The 20,376-nt window shown below is 38.4% G+C and overlaps 1 protein-coding gene across 2 annotated transcripts in view; it reads right to left on the bottom strand.

Annotated features, from left to right (window-relative positions):
* ZNF704 (zinc finger protein 704) overlaps positions 1-20,376 on the bottom strand; it is a 218,580-nt gene that overhangs the window by 168,366 nt on the left and 29,838 nt on the right. For both annotated transcript variants that reach the window (XM_059902441.1, XM_059902440.1), the window contains exon 2: positions 5,436-5,677. In XM_059902441.1, the coding sequence (XP_059758424.1) occupies positions 5,436-5,677 (242 nt within the window). The remainder of the gene's footprint in view (positions 1-5,435; positions 5,678-20,376) is intronic.

Here is a 20,376-nt window from a genome sequence, read left to right as displayed (position 1 = left end):
TATAGATTCAAATGTAATAATTAAAATTCCAATAGGCTTTTTTGAAGGGTAGAAAATGGTAGAATATTCTAAAATCTATATGGAAATCCAGCAAACCTAGAAAGATATGTTTCAAAAAGCAGAACAAGGTTGGCATACTCATACTACCTACTATCAAGACTTACTATCACTACAGCAATCAAGAGGGACCTAGAGTCTGTCATACAGAGTGAAGTAAGTCACAAAGAGAAAAACAAATACCATATGCTAACACATATATATATATATATGGAATCTAAAAAAAAAATGGTTCTGATGAACCTAGGGGCAGGACAGGAATAAAGACACAGACATAGAGAATGGACTTGAGGACATGGGGAGGGGGAAGGGTAAGCTGGGACGAAGTGAGAGAGTAACATTGACATATATACGCTACCAAATGTAAAATAGATAGCTAGTGGGAAGCAGCTGCAGAGCACAGGGATATCAGCTCGGTGCTTTGTGACCACCTAGAGGGGTGGGATAAGGAGGGTGTGAGGGAGATGCAAGAGGGAGGGGATATGGGGATATATGTATGCCTATAGCTGATTCACTTTGTTGTACGGCTGAAACTAACACAACATTGTAAAGCAATTATACTCCAAAAAAGATGTTAAAAAAAAAAAGAGACTGTAGTACTGGCATAAAGATAAACACACAGATACAGAACAGAGGAGAGTCCAGAACTAGACATGCACATATATGGTCAGTTGATTTTGAAAAAGATGTCAAGGTAATGCAATGGGGAAAGGATAATCTGTCCAACAATTGTAACAATTGAATATCCATATGGGAAAATAAAAAGAAACCTCAATCCTTACCTATAACCAGGCAGAGTTAAAATGAGTAGAAAATTTCTCCTCCAAAAGCGGCTCTCCTGAGTCCTTTATGTTTTATTTTCTGGTACTTCCAGGCTTTACCAACATGCCTAGTTTACCCATCAGGACAGGTCAAACACTGAAATGAACATTACTTGGACTTTGAAAGAATTTGGTGTTACCAACGGTATTCAATCAGGCCAATTCACAGAAGTCTCGTGCTACTGCAATAGCTTGGCACACATCCAAAGAATTGAACAATTCCTTCCAACTAGTTCTATGCCCTACATCCCTGGAAAAATCTGTAAATTCCCTACTCTGGATTTCAAATCCTTCTTTCTTTTCCCCAAATTTCCACCACTAAACTGGGCATGATTCATTGATTATCTGGGCCCAGGCTCATCATCTTTTTCCAATCAGGCTAAAATACTGTCTTGGCTAATGGACCACTGAGCTCTGCCCACAGGAAATCTCTGACTGGCCTTTGTCTTTACTGACCTTGGCCTCCTATTCATTTCTTGGGCCAAACTACAGTATTGGATTTTCATTCTGGCTCCACTCTTCAAACCCCCGTCTCTTTGTATTCTTGTCCTTATCCTCTTAAAGCTCATTTTCCTAACTCGCCATAGAGATCACTAAAGCTAGTATTTTCCCTGAAGATTAAAAAATACTTAAGATAACATGTTTATAATTAGTAACTCCTCATTTTCAATTCACAGTCTCTTTCGGAGGGAGCTGTTATCTTTTATAACCAGACATTACTAAATGAATAAGTGATGAAACCTTCAGAGAGAGGGATCAGTCATTTAAAGACTGCTGTCCCCACTGTTAGCACTGACACGCCTCGTACAGGTCACCTCACGCGCCACCAAATTATTCCTCCTCCATAATCTTTAAAGTTGGGAAGAATTTTTTTTCTGTCCATGATAGATCTTTAGGTCCAAAGACGAACACTGCTCATTCACACGCTGTCTTACATACTCTTGTGTTCCTCCTATTTAGTTTTCTCCACTGAAGAACCTGGAATAATTCAAGGGATATTTTGAGGACCTCACCTTATAATGCATCCACTCCTCTGCACCACCCCTGCGCACCCCCCACGCCGGAAACAAAACAAGAAAAAAAAAACTGTTTCTTCCTGAAATCAATCAAGCAACATCCCATGGGTAAGTGGACTCTCTTGCATTAATATAACTCATGTAATTAATTTAATGCAGGAGTCCCGGTGGCCTTGCGAGGCAGTCTCGGACACTTCCGTCCAGCCTTCCCTCACCCCTCTCCCTCACTGGGCTCAGACCTGCACCTTAGTCTGACTTGCAACCTCCTGCCTTCCCTGCCTCCACCCACCCCAGGTGTTTATCCTAATAAAACACTTGCACGTTCAATCCTATCTTGGCATTTGCTTCTCGGATGACTCAGCCTGACACATCTGGATTAATAACTTACTTAAATTTATGTTTTCCTGAAACTAGCAGCTCTTAAGTGGGTCCTCAGAAAACGGGTAAAGAAACAGGGATTTTGTAATGCAGATCTCAGATACAGAGTTCCTCCTCTGTTCCATTTATCCCCATCTTGAAAAAGATACTAATAAAAGGAAATTAGGCTTTTAAGTAGTTGTGTCACACTAACAACTTTCCTAATATTAAGAGATTCTCCATTACATACAAATTCACCCAGCTCTAATGAGAAGGGAACAAGTTAGGAACTGTTATTTGATATTAACCACTTAGGTGTCTGTCTCTCTGATAGTAAGGTCCTGGAGGGTTAGCACCCTGCCTCATTCACTTTTTTACTGAATACTGAGTTCATAGCAGGTACTCAATAAATGTCTATTGAATGGAGATGAAATCAGTGACGCTTAATTGCAGTGAGGTACAGCGATTAAAGAGGGGGGTGGTTCTCAGAAATTTCTAGGGATATGAAAAAACATATAAAATATACCCATTGTTTTCATTACACAAACCATAGAAAAAAACTTCATATTTCATCTTACAAACCACAGAAAGTGAAGTTCAACAAAAATCCTGTTAGCTACGGTGGCAATAAGCAAAATATAAAGTGAGAAAGATTATAGAGAACTGATTTTAAACCAATGAGAAACTCTGCACCAGTCATACTCTATTCACCTAAAATCGTTATCCTGCCCTTCTAAGAGCTGGCCAATACATAATGTCTGGATTTAGAAGAGTAACTTGCAATAACCATGTGGCTAGATATAGTGATGTAGAATATATATATGGGGTATATATAATACACGTGTGTTATATATGATATACTATATAAGATATAGAGATATAGGTTTACTCATACCAATATTCCCGTATACCTGTAGACTTACTCAAGCCTCATTATTTACGTACTGCCAACAGATATAACTATTCCTTCTAAAAAAAACAAAAAGAAAAATCCTGTATCTTTCTACATGTCAGGTAAAGGAGTTTCTTTAAAACAAAGTATTGATCTATTTAGATGATAGTGGAAAGTTTACATTTACAAAATAACTTGATAACAGTAAAAGAAAATAGAACAGAAAGAGTGGAGAGTTAGATGAACTCCACAATTTGATTCCTTCATCATCACTTTAAAAAAGAGTAATTTATTTCACCAACTGTTGGCATATTTGTGATAATTAAATTCTTACTACAGCAATGAAAATAAGTGTATTAGTGGAGATCTCAATCAATGAAGCTTTAACTAGTCTTTCCCATAATAGATTAACACATCTAAACTATACCTTGTCATTGGGAAATTTTTGCTGCACATTAATTGATTTAAAACCCAATTAATTTCCCAATATTGTTTAAAGAACTCCATAATAACACTGGCTTGACTTTTAAGTGCACTCAGTGAATTTGAGAGGGAAGAAAGAATATTCTACACAACAGAGCCAGAAAAGGCAGAAAACATTTTTCTTCTTCTTCTCTTCATTATTTTCCCCAGAAACTACTGCAAGTAGGTAAAAATTAAAGAATAAAGATATACCTAAAACAATCGATGACAATTTAAAATTATGAATTCCAGGTCTTTCAACATATAAAGTAGTCTAATGAAAATTTTATGTAGAGTAAGTTCTACAGAATTGCAAGTTGGCCCTAAACTATGTAACACTGGGAAGTCTAATTCTTGCCCTACAGGCTTAGGAAAAAAATAAAACCATAGCTGTTCACATTTCAAATTACATGTCATTTTACCTATGAGTCAACCAACTTACAGATATGAATTGAGGTGCCTACCAGGTTCAGGGCATGATAAGACATATCATAATGAACCCCCAGTTAAAGGAACTAATCCTAAAGAATTCAGCATGTACTTTATATGAAAAAATGAGAAAAGCAAATAATTCCAAGTAGTTAAACAGAGGTAATGAATATATGAAAAGTTTCAATTAAAAGTTAAGGAAAATAAAGAGGCCTATAATTTTATTAAGTTTGACAAATTTGGTAGAAGAATAGAAAAATATGTATTTTTCTAGAGAAGATACTTTTGATTTCATATAAAAAGAAATGAAATTCTAATTACAAAAAGTGAATCGGTAGAAAAGGAACATTTATTCCTTTTCCAAAGATACTATTTTCCTAGTTAGCTATCAGAAGCCACTCAAACAAACGCAGAACTTCTCAAGCAATTGCTTATAAAGTTTCATTATAGCTGGTTTTTGGTAACAAAATATATTTCACATATTAAGAATAAGCAAGCTTTCATGCTACAGCATTTCCTTTCTTTTCTTCATTCAACAAATATTTATTGAGCCCTTAATATATAATTCAACATGGTTCTAATACTAGGGATACAGCATTGAACAAGATGGACTAAAATCACAGCCGACATGGAACTTACTTTCTAGGTGAGATAAATGACAGGCAAGAAAATAAGTAAAAGGTCTAGCATGTATATTCTACTACTATTCCACTGTCATTCTGCCATAATATTGTCCTTTGGTTCAATGCTGCTGGATGTGGTTTAAACAGAATTACAATGTAATAAAAGCCTTTTAATATTTCAGATAAACCCTCTTGGCCCAGTTCTAAGCTAGATCTGTCTTAAAAGGATTACCATGATATAAACCTGGGATCACCAAACTTTTTCTGTAATGAATCACATATAAATATTTTAGGCTTTGCAGGCCATCTATGATCTATATCCCATATTCTACACTTTTTTTTTCCCTTTAAAAATGTAAAACTATTCTTACCTGGCAGGCCAAACAAAAAGCAGGCCAGGGGCTGAATCTGCCTTACAGCCGTAGCTCTCCAACACCTGACCAAAAGATATGAGCATCCTTGCTTTTAAGTGGCTATGCTCAGTCATACATTTCATGTTTCTTTTATTTTTTTAAATTTATTCTTTTGCTCTCTGTTGTTCATTTGCCAAAATCTAATAAAACATTCTTTTCTAGAGCCACAGTAGTTCCAACTACTACAGCCTCAGAGTCAGTTCTGAAGAGCATGGCCACCTGCTCTATTTCACACAAGCAACAGAAAAATGTTCTTGGCAGAAAAACCTTCCTAAGTCTACACTTTAGAGAGATACGGCGGAGACTATACATGCTCTCCACTGACTTCCTGGAACAGACACATATAAGGTCTAACGGTCCCTTACCTTGCTGGAGGAACATCAATATTGGAAGAAACAACTTTTCGTTTTTGTTCAAGGAGACAGATGGAGCGAGTGTTTTCTTTTTCATGGTCAAGGGCTCGGTTGACTTTTTTGGTGTCTGCTGTTTTCACATCCTCCTCCATGGCCAAGGGGAACAAGTGTTGATGAGACAGTTTTTTACTAGAGTCACGTTTTAAGTCCTCTGGTTGAAATGTGAAGGCCATTTCCCGCTTAATGCTCCCCACCTGTGAAGTGAAATGCAAAAATTCTTAGTCACCCAAAATATCAGCTTTGCATGACTATGTGCAGATGGCCATGACGAGAGACCACAGACTCTGCTGTCCCTGTTCATCTTGAAGATTTTATAGTTTAAATGGGAAAAAAGTCACACAGAAATAAAACAACTGACATTACAAAGTAATGTACAATTGATGCACCACCTGTCATAATGCAAACAAGAAGCATCGCAAGCACAAGAAAAGCCTTTCAGAGGTGCAAAAACTTCGAAGGCTTGAAAGCATGAGACTTAAAAAAATCTAAAAATTTCAAACATTATTGTTTTCTCTTCTACAACTGAGAAAACTCAATTAAGTAAATAAATTCTTAAATATTTCATGCTGATTATGTTTAAGAGAGCTATACATATAAAATCAAGCCTTACATCTTTGACTATGAATACTGATCTTAACCACACTCTTTTATCTAATGAAGAATTGTTTTTTATCCTTTATTTATAGCAGTTAAGATCTCAATGAAATCCTTCATTAGTATGACAATTAAAAAGTCATATTAATTTTTCTTATGATTTTTTACTAAATGCAATGGTGATTAAAGTTTAAGACAAATATGAATTTAAACCTCAAGGAATTAAAACTGGTTATTTCAGATTTTAGGACTGTGATGACTGAAAAAGGAGACTAAAGTTAAAAAAGAAAAAGGATTTTGTAATGTGATTGGCACTGTAAATGAGGTCTGGAGTGAACTTGCTAAAGTCCTAAGTATACAAAGAAGAACCAGACTATCTGGCAACCCAGAGCCTCACTAATCAGTGCAGTATTTTTCAAAATATGCGCATCTATAAGACATTTCACAGGTCCAGAGACAGTCTCTCCCTTTCATGAAGTCAGTGTACATACTCAGTAAATCTTCACTCGCCCACTTACATAGAGGATATGCTTAGTTGTTTCTTTTTAATTTTAGTTAGGAGGAAAAGCACAAAGCATTTGATCAAATAGATTTAGAATAATAGGAGCTAAAGCCATAAACATACAGCATCTTCAGAATAAAATGAGAATATGTGGGCCCAGTTACAGCAGAGACTGGCAAAGTATGGTATTAATGACTAGAAATTCTCAGACTAAAGGAAAACTCTGAAGTATATGTGTGTTGGGAGTCACAGGACCTGCTCACATATGTATTCTTCCCGAGCCCAGGGATGACTTGTGCCTCAGGATTGCCTTGGCTGGAATGTATCTTTCACATGAACACAGACCCCTAAACTGAGCTCCCTGCTCTCCTTGGCCTGCACTTGTCAGGAAAAAGAGAATATCTTCCATGGTGCTCCTGCCAGACCAAGCCCCAGCTCCTCAGGACAATGGTCAGCCACCTGGGTCTACTTGCAACTCATTAAAAAGTTACCATATTTCTTGGAATGCATTAGGTAATGAAGCAAAGTAAGAGTCCAAGAAAAATGAGGGCTTTTAAGAGCTAACTGTTTTAATGACATCGATACTCAATAGAAAGGAATAAGAAAATATTTCACACTTCTAAAATGCAATAAATTTTCAATAAAACCTAGTTTGGAAAACTAATGTAATTATAAATTTTTAAAATATCCATCACTAATCACTTTCAGTGCAACTTCTTCTGCCTGGAGGTGGAAGAGAGAGGGAGGCATTTTTTCCACCTCTAGAGCAGCTCATTCCCAGCGATGTTACAACAGGAATATGCCAAACGCCAGGCAGGAAAGATGAAAACAAAGGCCTGGTTTTGATGATTATAAATAGTTTCTCCCTAAGTGTCAAGTGTTACAGTAATTAAATATTTAAGTAGTCATTAGTATTAAGTTGTAGCAATAATTGACATCCATACCTCCCTTGGGGTCAACTGGACTGGTTAAATGAATTCAATCCAAAGAGAGGAGGGTTGAGGGAGAACATTACAGAAAGTTTAGCTTTTAGCTCCAAAAATTTAGGAAAAAAAGCCAGCATCTAAAGCAAATTAATACAAAGTAGAATAAACTTCCTATAGAAATGATATTATAATTGTATGTCATGCTCTTAGCTGAGACTTCATAATAAAATAAATTATGGTAATATTCAACAATGTAAGCTATATATCTTCCATAATACATTCTAAACATAAAATTAATCTCTCAATAATAATCAGGAAATTTTATCAATGTAATGAATTTCAAAGACTATTTAGCCCAGACTCCTTTTTAAAAGTGGAATTAAAATGAGTTAGAAATGATCAAAGAAGAGAAAAAAGTGTAGAGGTGAGCAAGAGACTTTAGATACTTTGAGTCATAGGTTCCACTGTTTGTAAGGCTGGTGGAAGGAGTGGGTGACAGGTGTAGATGTTCATTATATCACTATGCTTTAAATTTATATGTATATTACATGTTCTTTTTTTTTTAAATTTATTTTATTTATTTATTTTTGGCTGCATTGGGTCTTCGTTGCTGCACACAGGCTTTCTCTAGTTGCGGTGACCGGGGGCTACTCTTCGTTGTGGTGCGCGGGCTTCTTTCTCATTGTGGTGGCTTCTCTTGTTGCGGAGCATGGGCTCTAGGTGCATGGGCCTCAGCAGTTGCAGCAGGCGGGCTCAGTAGTTATGGCACTCGGGCCCTAGAGCGCAGGCTCAGTAGTTGTGGCGCACGGGCTTAGGTGCTCCATGGCATGTGGGATCTTCCCGGACCAGGGAATCGAACCCGTGTCCCCTGCATTGGCAGGTGGGATTCTTAACCACTATGCCACCAGGGAAGTCCCTACAGTTTCTTTTTAATGTTCTTTTATTCATATCAGATATTATATTTAAAAATTTTTTTAAAAGGAGAGTACACAGGAGAGAAGAGAATGGAGCAAGTATATGAAGTCAAATCTTGAGACATGGGCTCAGAAATGGCCCAGAGAAATAGGGTGGTGGCTGGGTCGGATGCTGGACAAGGCAGAATGCTCTAAGATGGGAGGTAATAGAGCACATTTGAATGCTGAGGCAGGATGGAAAGGAAGGGATGAGTGAGAGTTTGGAGGAGCAGTAAAAGGGGGCAGGGCCAACATGCAGCCATTGCATCTCCAGCAGATCAGCCGAGGAAAGCAGCAAAAGGAAGATACAAACCCCAATTAAATCTGAACCCCTATTAGATTAGGAGAAGAAAGCAGCTAAAGGAAGATATGAGCCCATTTATATGTGATTTCCAGGAAAGGCAAATCTATAAAGACAGAAAGCAGATCGGTGACTGTCTGGGGCTGGGGTTGAGAGCAGGAACTGATTGCAAACGGGCACCGGAGAACTTTTTGCCATGATGGAAATGTTCTGGAACTAGACCGTAGTGATTTGTACAGTGCTACAAATTTATCAAAAATCCCTGAACTGTATTCTTACAATGGGATGAATATTATGGCATGTAAATTATACCTCGATAGTACTGTTGATTTAAAAAAAAAAAAAAAAAAAAGGAAAGGAGGAAAGAACCAAACCAAGAGTAACTGGTGTAGAAAGCATATTCCCCAAGAACCCCCTAGACCAGAAATTGGGAAACGGTGCCACAAAGAGGCAGCCACGAGGTGCTTGACAACCCAGGCTGCTGCAAGTAGCTGTGCTGTTACACCCTGTGCACAAGAAAGATCAGCTAAAATCCAGTCCCCACTCAAGCCAGGTCCCCAGGCCTCTTCACCCACGGAAGAGGGACATTTTTCTAATTCATCCACCCGGAGAAGAACTTTTTGTACTTCATCTGCCCAGAGAGGGCACTCTTATTCATTTTTTTCCCAATTTGCACAACGCCCTGGTGACAAAAGGAAACCCTTCTGGTGATCTGCAGGGCCTGGGCCGAGTTAGCTTCCTTCCTTGAAGCTGATAGCAATTAATGATGTGACTCACATGAGCTGATATTTTTGTTAAAAGAAGAGTCGGGGAAATCTGAGAAATGTCTCTGTGAAACAGCTCGAGGGGAGGCAAAGGGTTCAACAACAGAAGACAACCAGAGAAAACAAACAAATGCCCCAAATCTAGAAGCCCTAGGTGGCAAATAATGAAGAAAAACAGCAAAACTCTTAACCAGGAATTTCGAGGAGAAAATACAAGGCAGAGGTTTAGGAAGAATCTTAGTCTACATTTTTTTAAAAAGTGTCTCCTGCATGAGGAAGGGTTAATCTGACTGTATCCCACAGTGACGAGACTGTAAATTGGAAGGCAGTAGTATCTGATTCTGGTTGTCAAATTTCAAGATGGACATTGACAAATCGGAACAAACACAGCAGGGCGATGAGGATGACAAAGGATCTTATTGGGAGAAATCTGGGAACATTTCACCTAAAAAACAGAAGGTTTAAGGCCCCCATAGTTCTCTTAAATACATGTTAGAGCCCTCCTGAAGAGGAATTTGAGTTCCGTGTTCCTCCGGAACCAGGATCAATGGTGCCCACTGCTGCTTCTGGCTGACCGCATTCTGACCTTACGGTTTACTCTCTCTTCCTCTTTTCTTCTCACTCTTCCACCACATTGTGAATGAAACATTTTGTATCTATAAGAAAGATTTACTACTTTTTACTTGACTGTGATTTCATGGACTCATAATCTGTTAAGCAGGTGGAATCTCAGAGACCACCTAGTCTCACATAAACATTTTATTTTTCACTATTCCTATAGAATCTGAATGTACTTTTCATTTTTTCAAATGTTCATTTATTACAAAATATATGCTTGTTAAAATTTCAGTAAAAATGTGTATAAAATAAAATGGGGACGGCTTTCTATTCTTCCCCACCCTCCTCCCAACACTGCTCAGTCAGGTCCAACCCCTAGAAAGAATAGCTTTTAACAATTTACTGCAAAACTTCAACTTACTTAAAAGGCATTAAATACCTATCTGTGTATATATACTGTTTGGAGTGTCTAAACATGAATGTGCTTATACTGCATGTATTGCTCTGCAATACACAATAAATCATGGGCATCTTTTCATGTTAGTTGTAGATGTACTATATTTAAATTTTTGAATACTATAACATTTCACAAGATTATATTTTTTAACCTATCCCTTCCTCACAGACATTTAGGTACTTTTAATTTTTCATCGTTAAACATAATGCCACAATGAATATCCCTGTATGTATGTATGCATGTACTTTTATACTTGTGCAAGCATTTTTGTAGGAAAATGTGGAGGTTAGAATTGCTGACTCAACCAACCAAAATTTTCTTCATGGGGGAACAAACTATGGAACACCCATACAATGGACTTAACCATGAAGTCACTAAAAAGAAGTGCATCAAAATAAATCCATGATCTATAAAGAGGCACACATTTGCTCATGATCTACTAAGAGAAACAGGTAAGTTGCAGACTAGTATGTTAGGCATGATTTCACTGCTTTTCAAAAACAAAGTAGTTTGCTAAAAAGCTACACACCTTCTGGGCCAAGAAGGTTCTTCTACTTCTTTTCTTGTCTAATTAGATACACACATACACACATACAGACACACACACAACTTCCAAGTGAGATTATGGGGGATTTTTTTACTTTTTTAAGGTTTTCAAATTTTAAAACTTAATACAAAGAGAATTTTTTAGAGGTTCACAAAAAGTAGGAGGAGTAATGCTCTGTGCTGGTCAACATATGAGGGAACTGGCACTCTCAACACCTGTTGGTAGGGGTATACATGTTGAAGGAGGACAGCGTGGCAAAAGGCAGCGAATTTAATGGTGCACCCCTCTGATTTAGCAATTCTACATCGAAGGGAAAAAAATTACCTAGAGAAGCACACAAGAATATTTAGAACAGAATTTCTTATAGTATTAAAAAATGTAAATTCCCTAAACATCCATCAATAAACTTGGGGTTAAATATGAACAAATAAAATGTATAGTTAAAAACAAAGATATAAAAAAAAAAAAAGATATATTTCTTTATTTATTGAAATGGAAAGACATTTAATACATTAATTGAAAAAAGGAAATCCAAATGAGTTTATGCAATATAATCTCAGGGAGGAGGGATATATATATATATAAAGAGAAAAACAATTCTGAAAGGACATTCCAAAATGTTAAGAATGGTTTTCCTTGGAAGCAGAATTATAGTCTAATTTTGCTTTTTATCCTGTTTGTAATTTTTATAATGTTCATGTATAGTTTGGTATTTTAAAATTTATAAAGTTATTCTGTTCTAAAAAAAATGCACATCATTTTTATATAATTAAGTTTCTCAAGAATCTGGCATTTATATAACTAATACCTTTTTCTTCTACTAGCTTTCAGTTACTAGTATATATGCATGCACTAAAAGGAAAAAATGAATTACTTAAAATGATCCATCCAATTGCACTATTACTTTCCTTGATTACCAGCACCTCTCAGCTATACTGTACTACAAGCACTACCATTGAATTCCTTCTTCCTACCCAACACAGAATCCCTTCAATAGCACATCACAGACACACGCTTTATCCAGTGTAATTTCTTGCAAGGGGACAAAGCTTCAGTTAACTGACAAATAAAACTCAAAATTTTTATTCCAACAAACAGCTTTTGTTTTCCTAGATGAAGATAAACAGCCTAACTATAAATATGATATACTTGGGAAAATTGCAATTTTTTAAACAAGAAGTTAACAGTATATTTCAATTGTGAATTTCTCTAAATGGTGTCCTTTGTAAACTGGACTGAAGCTCGTCAGCTTTTCTCAATACAAAAACATCTGGTTTCCATAGGAGGATTCTAACAGCACATCAGAAAATAGAATGGCTTCTAGCATCAGTCCACTTGCTTGATCAATCCTTCCTTCTGTCTACACTCAAGTGCATCCCAGGCTACCTTAATCCCAACACCCTCCCCACGAATATACGGTAATAAGATGCCAAAATGCATGTGTCAACACTCACTCTTGGAAACTGTCCTCACTTACTCATCTCAACCCAGTAAGAGTTGAGGAATTGGCTCTGGAGATTAACTGGATTTCCGGGAATAATCTGCAAAAAGTCAACCCATTTGCCTTCTGGGGCTTTCTGAATAGTAAGAAAATAGTATAGAAATTTTGGAAAAGGGAGTGAAATTCAGGCCACAGCAAAAACCACTCTCGGCGAGCAAGCCACGGGAGGCAAGTGAATGGTCCATTTGGCCAAGCAACGCTGTAAGACTCTTCCATTCACCAGGCAACCACACAGTCCCAGCTGACAAACTATAAGAGAATTTTCCCTATTTCAGATTGTCTTTCCCCACCTTAGGATTTATTTTTTAAACTTGCTTTCAAAACACATAAATATACATATTTAGTAACAGATGACAATGACACATCAACTACAGTGTGGAGCATGTAATCAGACTCCCAGAGTTTAAAACATGCTACAAAAGAAGCAAAGGTTATATTAATAATAGGAACAATTGATTTTTAAGTTAATTTAAAATATTACTACTAAGGGTCATGCTCAAAGAAAGACCAGACTCTTGAGTCAACTGACAAAGACTGTGTCCAAAAATAGTCAACAGAACTTTACTCATCACTTCAAAGTAAATGTTTCAAATTTCATGCTACGTGCACAGAAAAATAAGTTGGATGGCAAATCTATCCAGTCCTAATGAATGGCTGTAGTAGAAACACTTTAAAAATAATTGCTTCCAATTGCTAGCTCCTTGATTATATTATTCCCTTAGCCCTCTGAAAACAATGAAGTGGTTTTTGACTGCTTCACTCTCAAGTTTATTATTTCTCTATACCAAGACAGAGAAACTAGCTGATGAAAACCAGCCTGGTTTGCTGGTGTGATGGTGGGGCGAGAAGTAAAACCCAGCACGACAGTGCTGAGACCCTCACTGTGATGGCGGCCACACAGCTACACTACCGCAGCGATCAGTGTTGTCAACGCCGGGTTTACTACAGCAAGTTTCACCTCTAGTATCTTGACAGTTTAATATTCAGCAAAGCATGACTTGGTTTGCCTAATGGCAGATTAGTCAGCCACACATTTAGGAAAGTTATTGCAAAAATTTTTGGTGGAAGACTACTTGGCTGAAGTTTCAAGCCTTCTATTAACATGATGCAAGTGAGAACAAACGACGTGAGTATTTTAAAAAATCCTTTCCAAAGTCCTGAATGGAAATACCTACTTCTATAAAGTCCGATATTAAATTCAAGCCTGGCTAAAGTCACCTGTGTATTTTTTCCAACCAAATGTAAGGAGAGAGAGGAAATATCAATATGGGTCTACCTCACTGGATTTAACTTTAGTATAGAGAATTTTGAACTTAATACAGTAATTAGGTATTCCATTGATTTTATATAAGTCAGAGTTTAATTCAACCAATCACACCCAGTCAGGTGAAAACCCTGTGGCCTTTACCTTCAGAATATATCCAGAATCCAGTCACTTCTTATCACCTCCACAGTTACCATCCTGGCCAAGCCACCATTATATCTCTTGCCTGAATTTGTACAACAGTCTCCTCCCTGGCTCCCTGGCTCCTTCCTTGCCATGCCTTTCCCACCCCCCAGTTCCTTCTGAATGACAGCAGCCACCTTGTCCCTTACCAACCAGAGTCAGATCATGCCCCTCCTCAGCTCAGCACCCTCCAGTGGCTCCCCATTTGACAAAGAATAAAAGCCAAGGTCCTTGCAGTGGCCTCCAAGGCCCCATTTGGTTTGGCCCCCCGAATCCTTCTTTTCACCCTCTCCTACTTCCTGCCTCCTCTCTTACCTCTCCCTCGACCCTTGCTGGCCTTGACCAGGCCAGGCACACCCCTGCCTCAGGCCTTCTCACTGGCTGCCCCATCTCCCAGGACTGTTCTTCCTTCATATCAATACATCCACACTGCTGGCTTCTTCACCCTTCCAGCCTTTGTTCAAACATCTCTTTCTCAGTGAAGCCAACTCTGACCCTCCTAATTTAAATGGCAGTGCTCATCTCCCACTCCTCATCTCCTATATTCTATTCTACTGTTTTTCTACAGCGCTTATAACAAACTATATAATTTATTATTTATCATGTTTATTGTCCAGGCTGCATTGCCAGAATCTTGCTCTACGAGGGTAGTTTTATTTTGTGTACTGATGTTTCCAGTACCTAGAAGAGTATCTGAAACAGAGTGTGCCCTCAATAAGCATTTAGGGAGTAAATAAATGAATGAATTTTTAGGTGATTATATGTGCTATAGGGTAGCACCTACTAATAAAATCTAAGGAGGATGGATGCCAAGTTCCTGGACCTGCAAAGAGTGGGGTCATATTCAATAGAAATTTCCTAAGCTACCAAGAAGGAAATAGTGAATTGTGCTATAATTTGGAGAAGAGGTGAAAAATAATTACAGGATGGCTACTATATTAATCCTTTCCTTATCAAGTGTTCAATTTTATTTCATGGAGGATTTTATCTCCAGGAATGCAATCTTTATTGTATAATAAAATCTATAAAGAAAATAGGGTATGTTTTACTTTTAAATTAAGGGACTCTGAACTTTCCTTCTACAAATATCACCCGGTTAATCCAGGACAAACCTGTAGAGAGATAAGGCAGAGGAAGACTTGTCCATACCAATTGCTGTGACTGCCACTGCCCACCGCCACTGCCAGGAGGAGTCGGGGCCCCTGGGCGCAAAACAGGCCGTCACTGTCTCTGACCTTTCCTCACTGTAGCTTCGCCCCAGGGGAATCTCACAGTCTCCTCTCACTGGAACCTTCCTCTGCCCATCACACGAAACAGAGAGCTACTCTGGAGACTGTATACTTCACAGAGCCTCTTCCATGGCCGCCTACTGGAGCCCATCCCCATCTCCCTGAAGTCTCCTCTCCTCCCCTACTGAGGGTCTCTGAGCAACCTTGTCCCCACCTGGCCTCAATCCTAGGCACAAACACACACAGCAAAAAAGAAGAGATTCTTGGCAATTCAAGCAATGTGTCTGAGTTCATTTTCTTCATGGGTTATATGGTTATTTGCCACTGACCTGGGAATCAAACCAGACTTTAAAACATGATTTTTCTGACCAAACCACACATTTCCCAGAAGTGGTTAGAACAGAACTTTTTGGTAAGTTGGAGAACTTTTTGGTAGTTCTGATACGTATAAATTAAAGGGCAAATCAGTTCTCGAAAAGGACAATGCACAATTTCTCTGGGCACAAACAGGAGCAAGAAAATCCTTTCTTTCAAGAGCCTAATCGGAGAGACCAGAAACTGATGTCAATTAGTGCTGGTGGCTCGGAGTGACAGCATGGGTGACCAGGCCAGGCCACGGGCATGTGAGAAAGTAGAGGAAACCAGGAAAGAGTGAGGAACACTCTGGAGAGAAATAGGAACAGAGGGCAGGCAGGTCCTCAGACAGACCAGGCATCCGAGAGCTGCCTCATCCCCCAACCCGCCAAGCCCTCGTCCACCCTGAGCGCACTGGCTGTAGGTCGCCTCTGTGCCTGGACACCTGCATCTCCCTCCTCCTCATCAGAATCCCCGCCCCCTCACCTCACCCCACCTTTCTTTTTTTGCAAAACCTGAGCTGGTTTCAACTTCCTGCAACAAAAAGAGCTGGACTAACTAACCCAATGCCTTGAATTCCTTTGGCAGTTAAGAACTCTAAATGCAGCTTTTCCAATTCATCAGTGGTTGCCACAGGCTAACACGACTTCTTTAATTTTCAGAGCGGATTAAGAAGCAGTTTTTAAGTAAAAAAGAATTGTCAGTTGCTAAGTGTTCTTCCTTAAATATACGTTTTATTTAAATACAATTTGTCATTCCTGTGAGCAGTAAACAGCAGGTGAAATTAAAAACTAAAGTTGAACGCTAATGAATTCACATTTTAGCTTGCATGTGGCTCTTAATTCACAGACAGCCAATTACTTCTACTAGCTGCACAGATGACTAAATAAAATCTGCTAATAAATGCAGCTAGAGTGTATTCAAGAAATTAAACAGTACATATTAGAATAAATTTGTAAATCTGCTTATCATAAATTTAATTCTTTAGAATAAAGGTCCAACAGGTATATGAGAGAGTAGATGGGAACATGAGAGAGAAATACGTCCCACTTCAACACAGTCCTTCGTAAGAAGGTAGATGGCTCAGCGGAAGAACTGAGCTAACCCATGACAATGAGCGTTAGGAAGACCTTAAGATAGAAAGGTGTGCTCGTGGGGTTTCAGTCTGGTCACGATCCTTCCTTCCTGCCTTGCTGGCCGTGGACTTCAGGCTTGCTTAGCCAGCTGTAATAAATATGCAAATGTGTGCCTGCATGTGTGTGTGCATGCATGTATGTACAAATGAAAAAATACAACACACATACACACACCCACACATACCTCCTAGTAGTTCTGCTCCTGCTAGAACCCTGACTGATACAACATAAAACTTGTATAAGGTAGTCATGCTTCCCCTAGCCCTTGCCTCTAGTGGTCCAGATGCTAGCTAGAGGCAGAGAAAAAGTTTTCCTCAGTTTTGTATCCCAGACACCTGATGTATGCAATACTTGGCACATTCAAGGTGCTTGGTAAATGTTTGCTTAACTAATGTAATCAAGTGATGATAAGACAGCAATGGGGCCAGCCTATAAGAGCCGAAAGGAAGATTTGTAAAATCAGGAGACAGAAGTGATTCCATACTCACAATACTCTAAAGTATACAGAAGACAATAACAATAGCAAAAGTAGTAGTAGTAATAATAATAATAATGGCCACATTTATTAAACCCTTACTAAGTACAAGACACTGCATTAAAATTTCTTCATATACATTATTTCATTCCAGTCCCAAAAAATCCTAAGAGGAAGATCTTATCATCCAAACTTTATAGATAAGAAAACTAAGGCACAGAGAAAGTTACGTAATTGACTCGAGGTCTCACAGGTCTTTGCCCTCATTGCTCTCTCCCCTCTACTGGATACTTCCTATCAGCAATAAAACATTCTCCAATATCCTCTATCTTTAAAAAAAGAACCCACCTTATTTTGACCTCTGATCCTGCTCAACTACTGCACCTCTGCTGTATTCCCTGTTGAAGTCGAGTTATCAATAGAGATGTGTACATGAGCTGTCTTCACTCGCTACCTCCTATCTACTCTTCAGTTTATTGTCATTGATTTCTACTTCCTCCAAAACAAAAAGAAATCATGCTTTTGCTAGAGTCACAGTGAACTATACAGAGTATATCACTAAATTTAATAAATACATACTTTAAAATTTCCATTCTCTCAGTACTAAACACAATTAGCCTCCTTGAAGCATCATCTTCTCTTGGCTTTATGATAGCAGGACCAGTGCCAATTCTTATTTGCAGAGCAAGACAACAGACTCTTTAAGAACCCTGGAGAGTCAGGCTGGGATGTCCAACAGGACAATTGCACAGAGCCAGGAGGAAGGGCTGACCATATCACAAGTCTGAACTAGCAGAAGTACCACACGACAACAGGTACCGAAAGCTAGAACTTCCACAACAGATGCTCCTGTAGCACCAGGAAACTTTGACACTGTGTTTTGCCAGAAGGTCGATTCTGTACATGGCTTCCCCTCACTGCCTTATTTGTGCCTTGTCACATGCCTCAGGTGGGTGCATTGCTTTGACAGAACCTAAGTCACACAGAATTCTAGCTGCAAGGTATCTGGGAAGTTCCAGCCACAGCAGCACAGAAAAATAATATACGAAGGGGATACAGAGGTGTTGAATGAGCCAATGTACAGGATTGCCATGCCACCACATGTTTCCAGATTTCTTTCTTTTTTTTCTTTGCAGCCTCCTCTATCTGCTACCCCCAACACATATTTTTAATCTATGTACTTTTCTCTATTTTTATTGCCACCATCATTGTTTTTTTGGACTACTACAATAACTTCTGGTCTAATCTACCCACTTCTACTCTTAACTCCTCAGAATGTTATTGAGAGAATAAAATAAGAAAGAAGATTTCATAACTTTAACATACCATGTAACAATTAATGCTAATAAACTAGTGTTCTTAGTTATAGCTATTAAACTTTTAAAAACATCATTTAAGTAGGCAACTACCTACGTGATACAACTTGAAGGTGCCATAAAGATCCCTGGTTGAGATATACATTCCAATGGCTAAGAATGCCAGAAATATTATCAATAGGGTTAAATCATAGGGTTAATTATATCGTTAACCCAGCATCCTTGGTTAAACTATAACTAAACCAGGAAAAGGAGTCTATGTTTGTTGTGAAACCATGTACAACTGAAATCAAATCCCAGGCCTGCCACTTGCTAGGTAGTTGATCTGGGGAAAGTTTATTAACCTGTCTGCACTTCAAGGTCTGGTCCTCATCTATAACACAGGGATGATAGGCTGGTAGAAAGGATCAAAGGGAAATATCTAGTAAAGTGACTGATGCATGGTAAATAGGCATCATTTCGCTCTGGCAATACCTTACTGAGAATTAGTTTGTGAGAGTAGTTAATATCCAGTGTGCTGGTAAGTGAAAGACAAAGTACTGTAGCAATCTGACACAGGTTCAGTGCATCAAAGGGAACGCAAACATACAAAAACAGGAGGTTCCGGTGGGGGAGATGGGGCTCTGCTCAGAGAGAGCAGTTTGGGTCACCAGGGGCAGCTAGAGGTAGGTAAGGCTTCTGGGAGCCTTGAGTGGGAAACGGGTCATAAGAAAAATAGAAATAGCAAAAAAACCCAGGAAGAGATAACGAAACCCATCTCTCTCTTCATCTCTTAAGTTTTTGCCTGGAGTGAGCCCAATGGGGTGCTATCAATGTCTCTGACCATGGTCCAAATCATCCCACTTCCTGAACTCTACCCTTACTCAGGAATGAACAGGAAATAGAATCCACAGTGGAAGATGGGCAGGAAGAAGGAAGAGGAAGTGTTCAGTGATAGCACATCATCCCTTGCTTTGCTCTACATCCCAAACCTTGTTCAACAACAGCAGCAATCTTCTTCACATCAACAGGATCCTGCACCAGTCTCCCTAACAGAGACAGAGGGCAAGCCTACAAGCTAGAAAACATGCCAAACAGAGGTTTACCTTCTCACCTGCTGACATCTGCTTTCATCTTCAACTCAAGAAATGAGCAAAAAGACAACTCTACTTTGGCTGTTGCTAAAATGTATCTCGTATATTAAAACGTCTCTATGGCTGTTTACTGCTGCGAATCATATGGAAGAAATTATTTTCCACCATTTTTAAAAAAATATATTTAGCCTATGGATTAATTCAATTTATAGTTTTTTTTAAAAAAACCAGGAACTTTGTATTAGTATAAACTTTACTAAGTTAATGAAATAGGAACGTATATTCTAGAATGGTGGCATCTAATTTACTACTTTCAAAGACAGAATTTGTAGAGGGTGGGATTTTGCAAGTAGTTTGACAGGCTTTGTATACTAAAATTCGCCTGATAAACACAACTATGTGGCCCTGACATCCTTAGTAGAAGAAATGAAACTTGGCTGGCAGCCAAATAATACTTATCACAGGACCCTACACAGAGCAAATGATTCATATGTCATATGTTTATGAATGTCAAAGAGCACACATTCAGATTTTTAAAAGTCGAACTCTTTTGTTCATATGTTAGCTATTTAAAGGATATTCTATTTAAAAAAAAAAGGTAAAATATGAATAAGCCACAATTTATTCTCTAGCTTCAAAAGGCAAATAAGTTGTTTACAGCCAGAAGCATGTACATTCTTCCCGGAAAACAGCAGACAAGTGATAGACACTACATAAACACCTTCTGTATCTCTGTATAACACACAATTTTAAAGTATAT

Source organism: Balaenoptera ricei, chromosome 17, assembly GCF_028023285.1.
Source record: "Balaenoptera ricei isolate mBalRic1 chromosome 17, mBalRic1.hap2, whole genome shotgun sequence".
NCBI classification, from domain to species: Eukaryota; Metazoa; Chordata; class Mammalia; order Artiodactyla; family Balaenopteridae; genus Balaenoptera; species Balaenoptera ricei.
The sequence above is the reverse complement of the archived record's forward strand: the minus strand, read 5'-3'. Positions and strand labels throughout refer to the sequence as shown.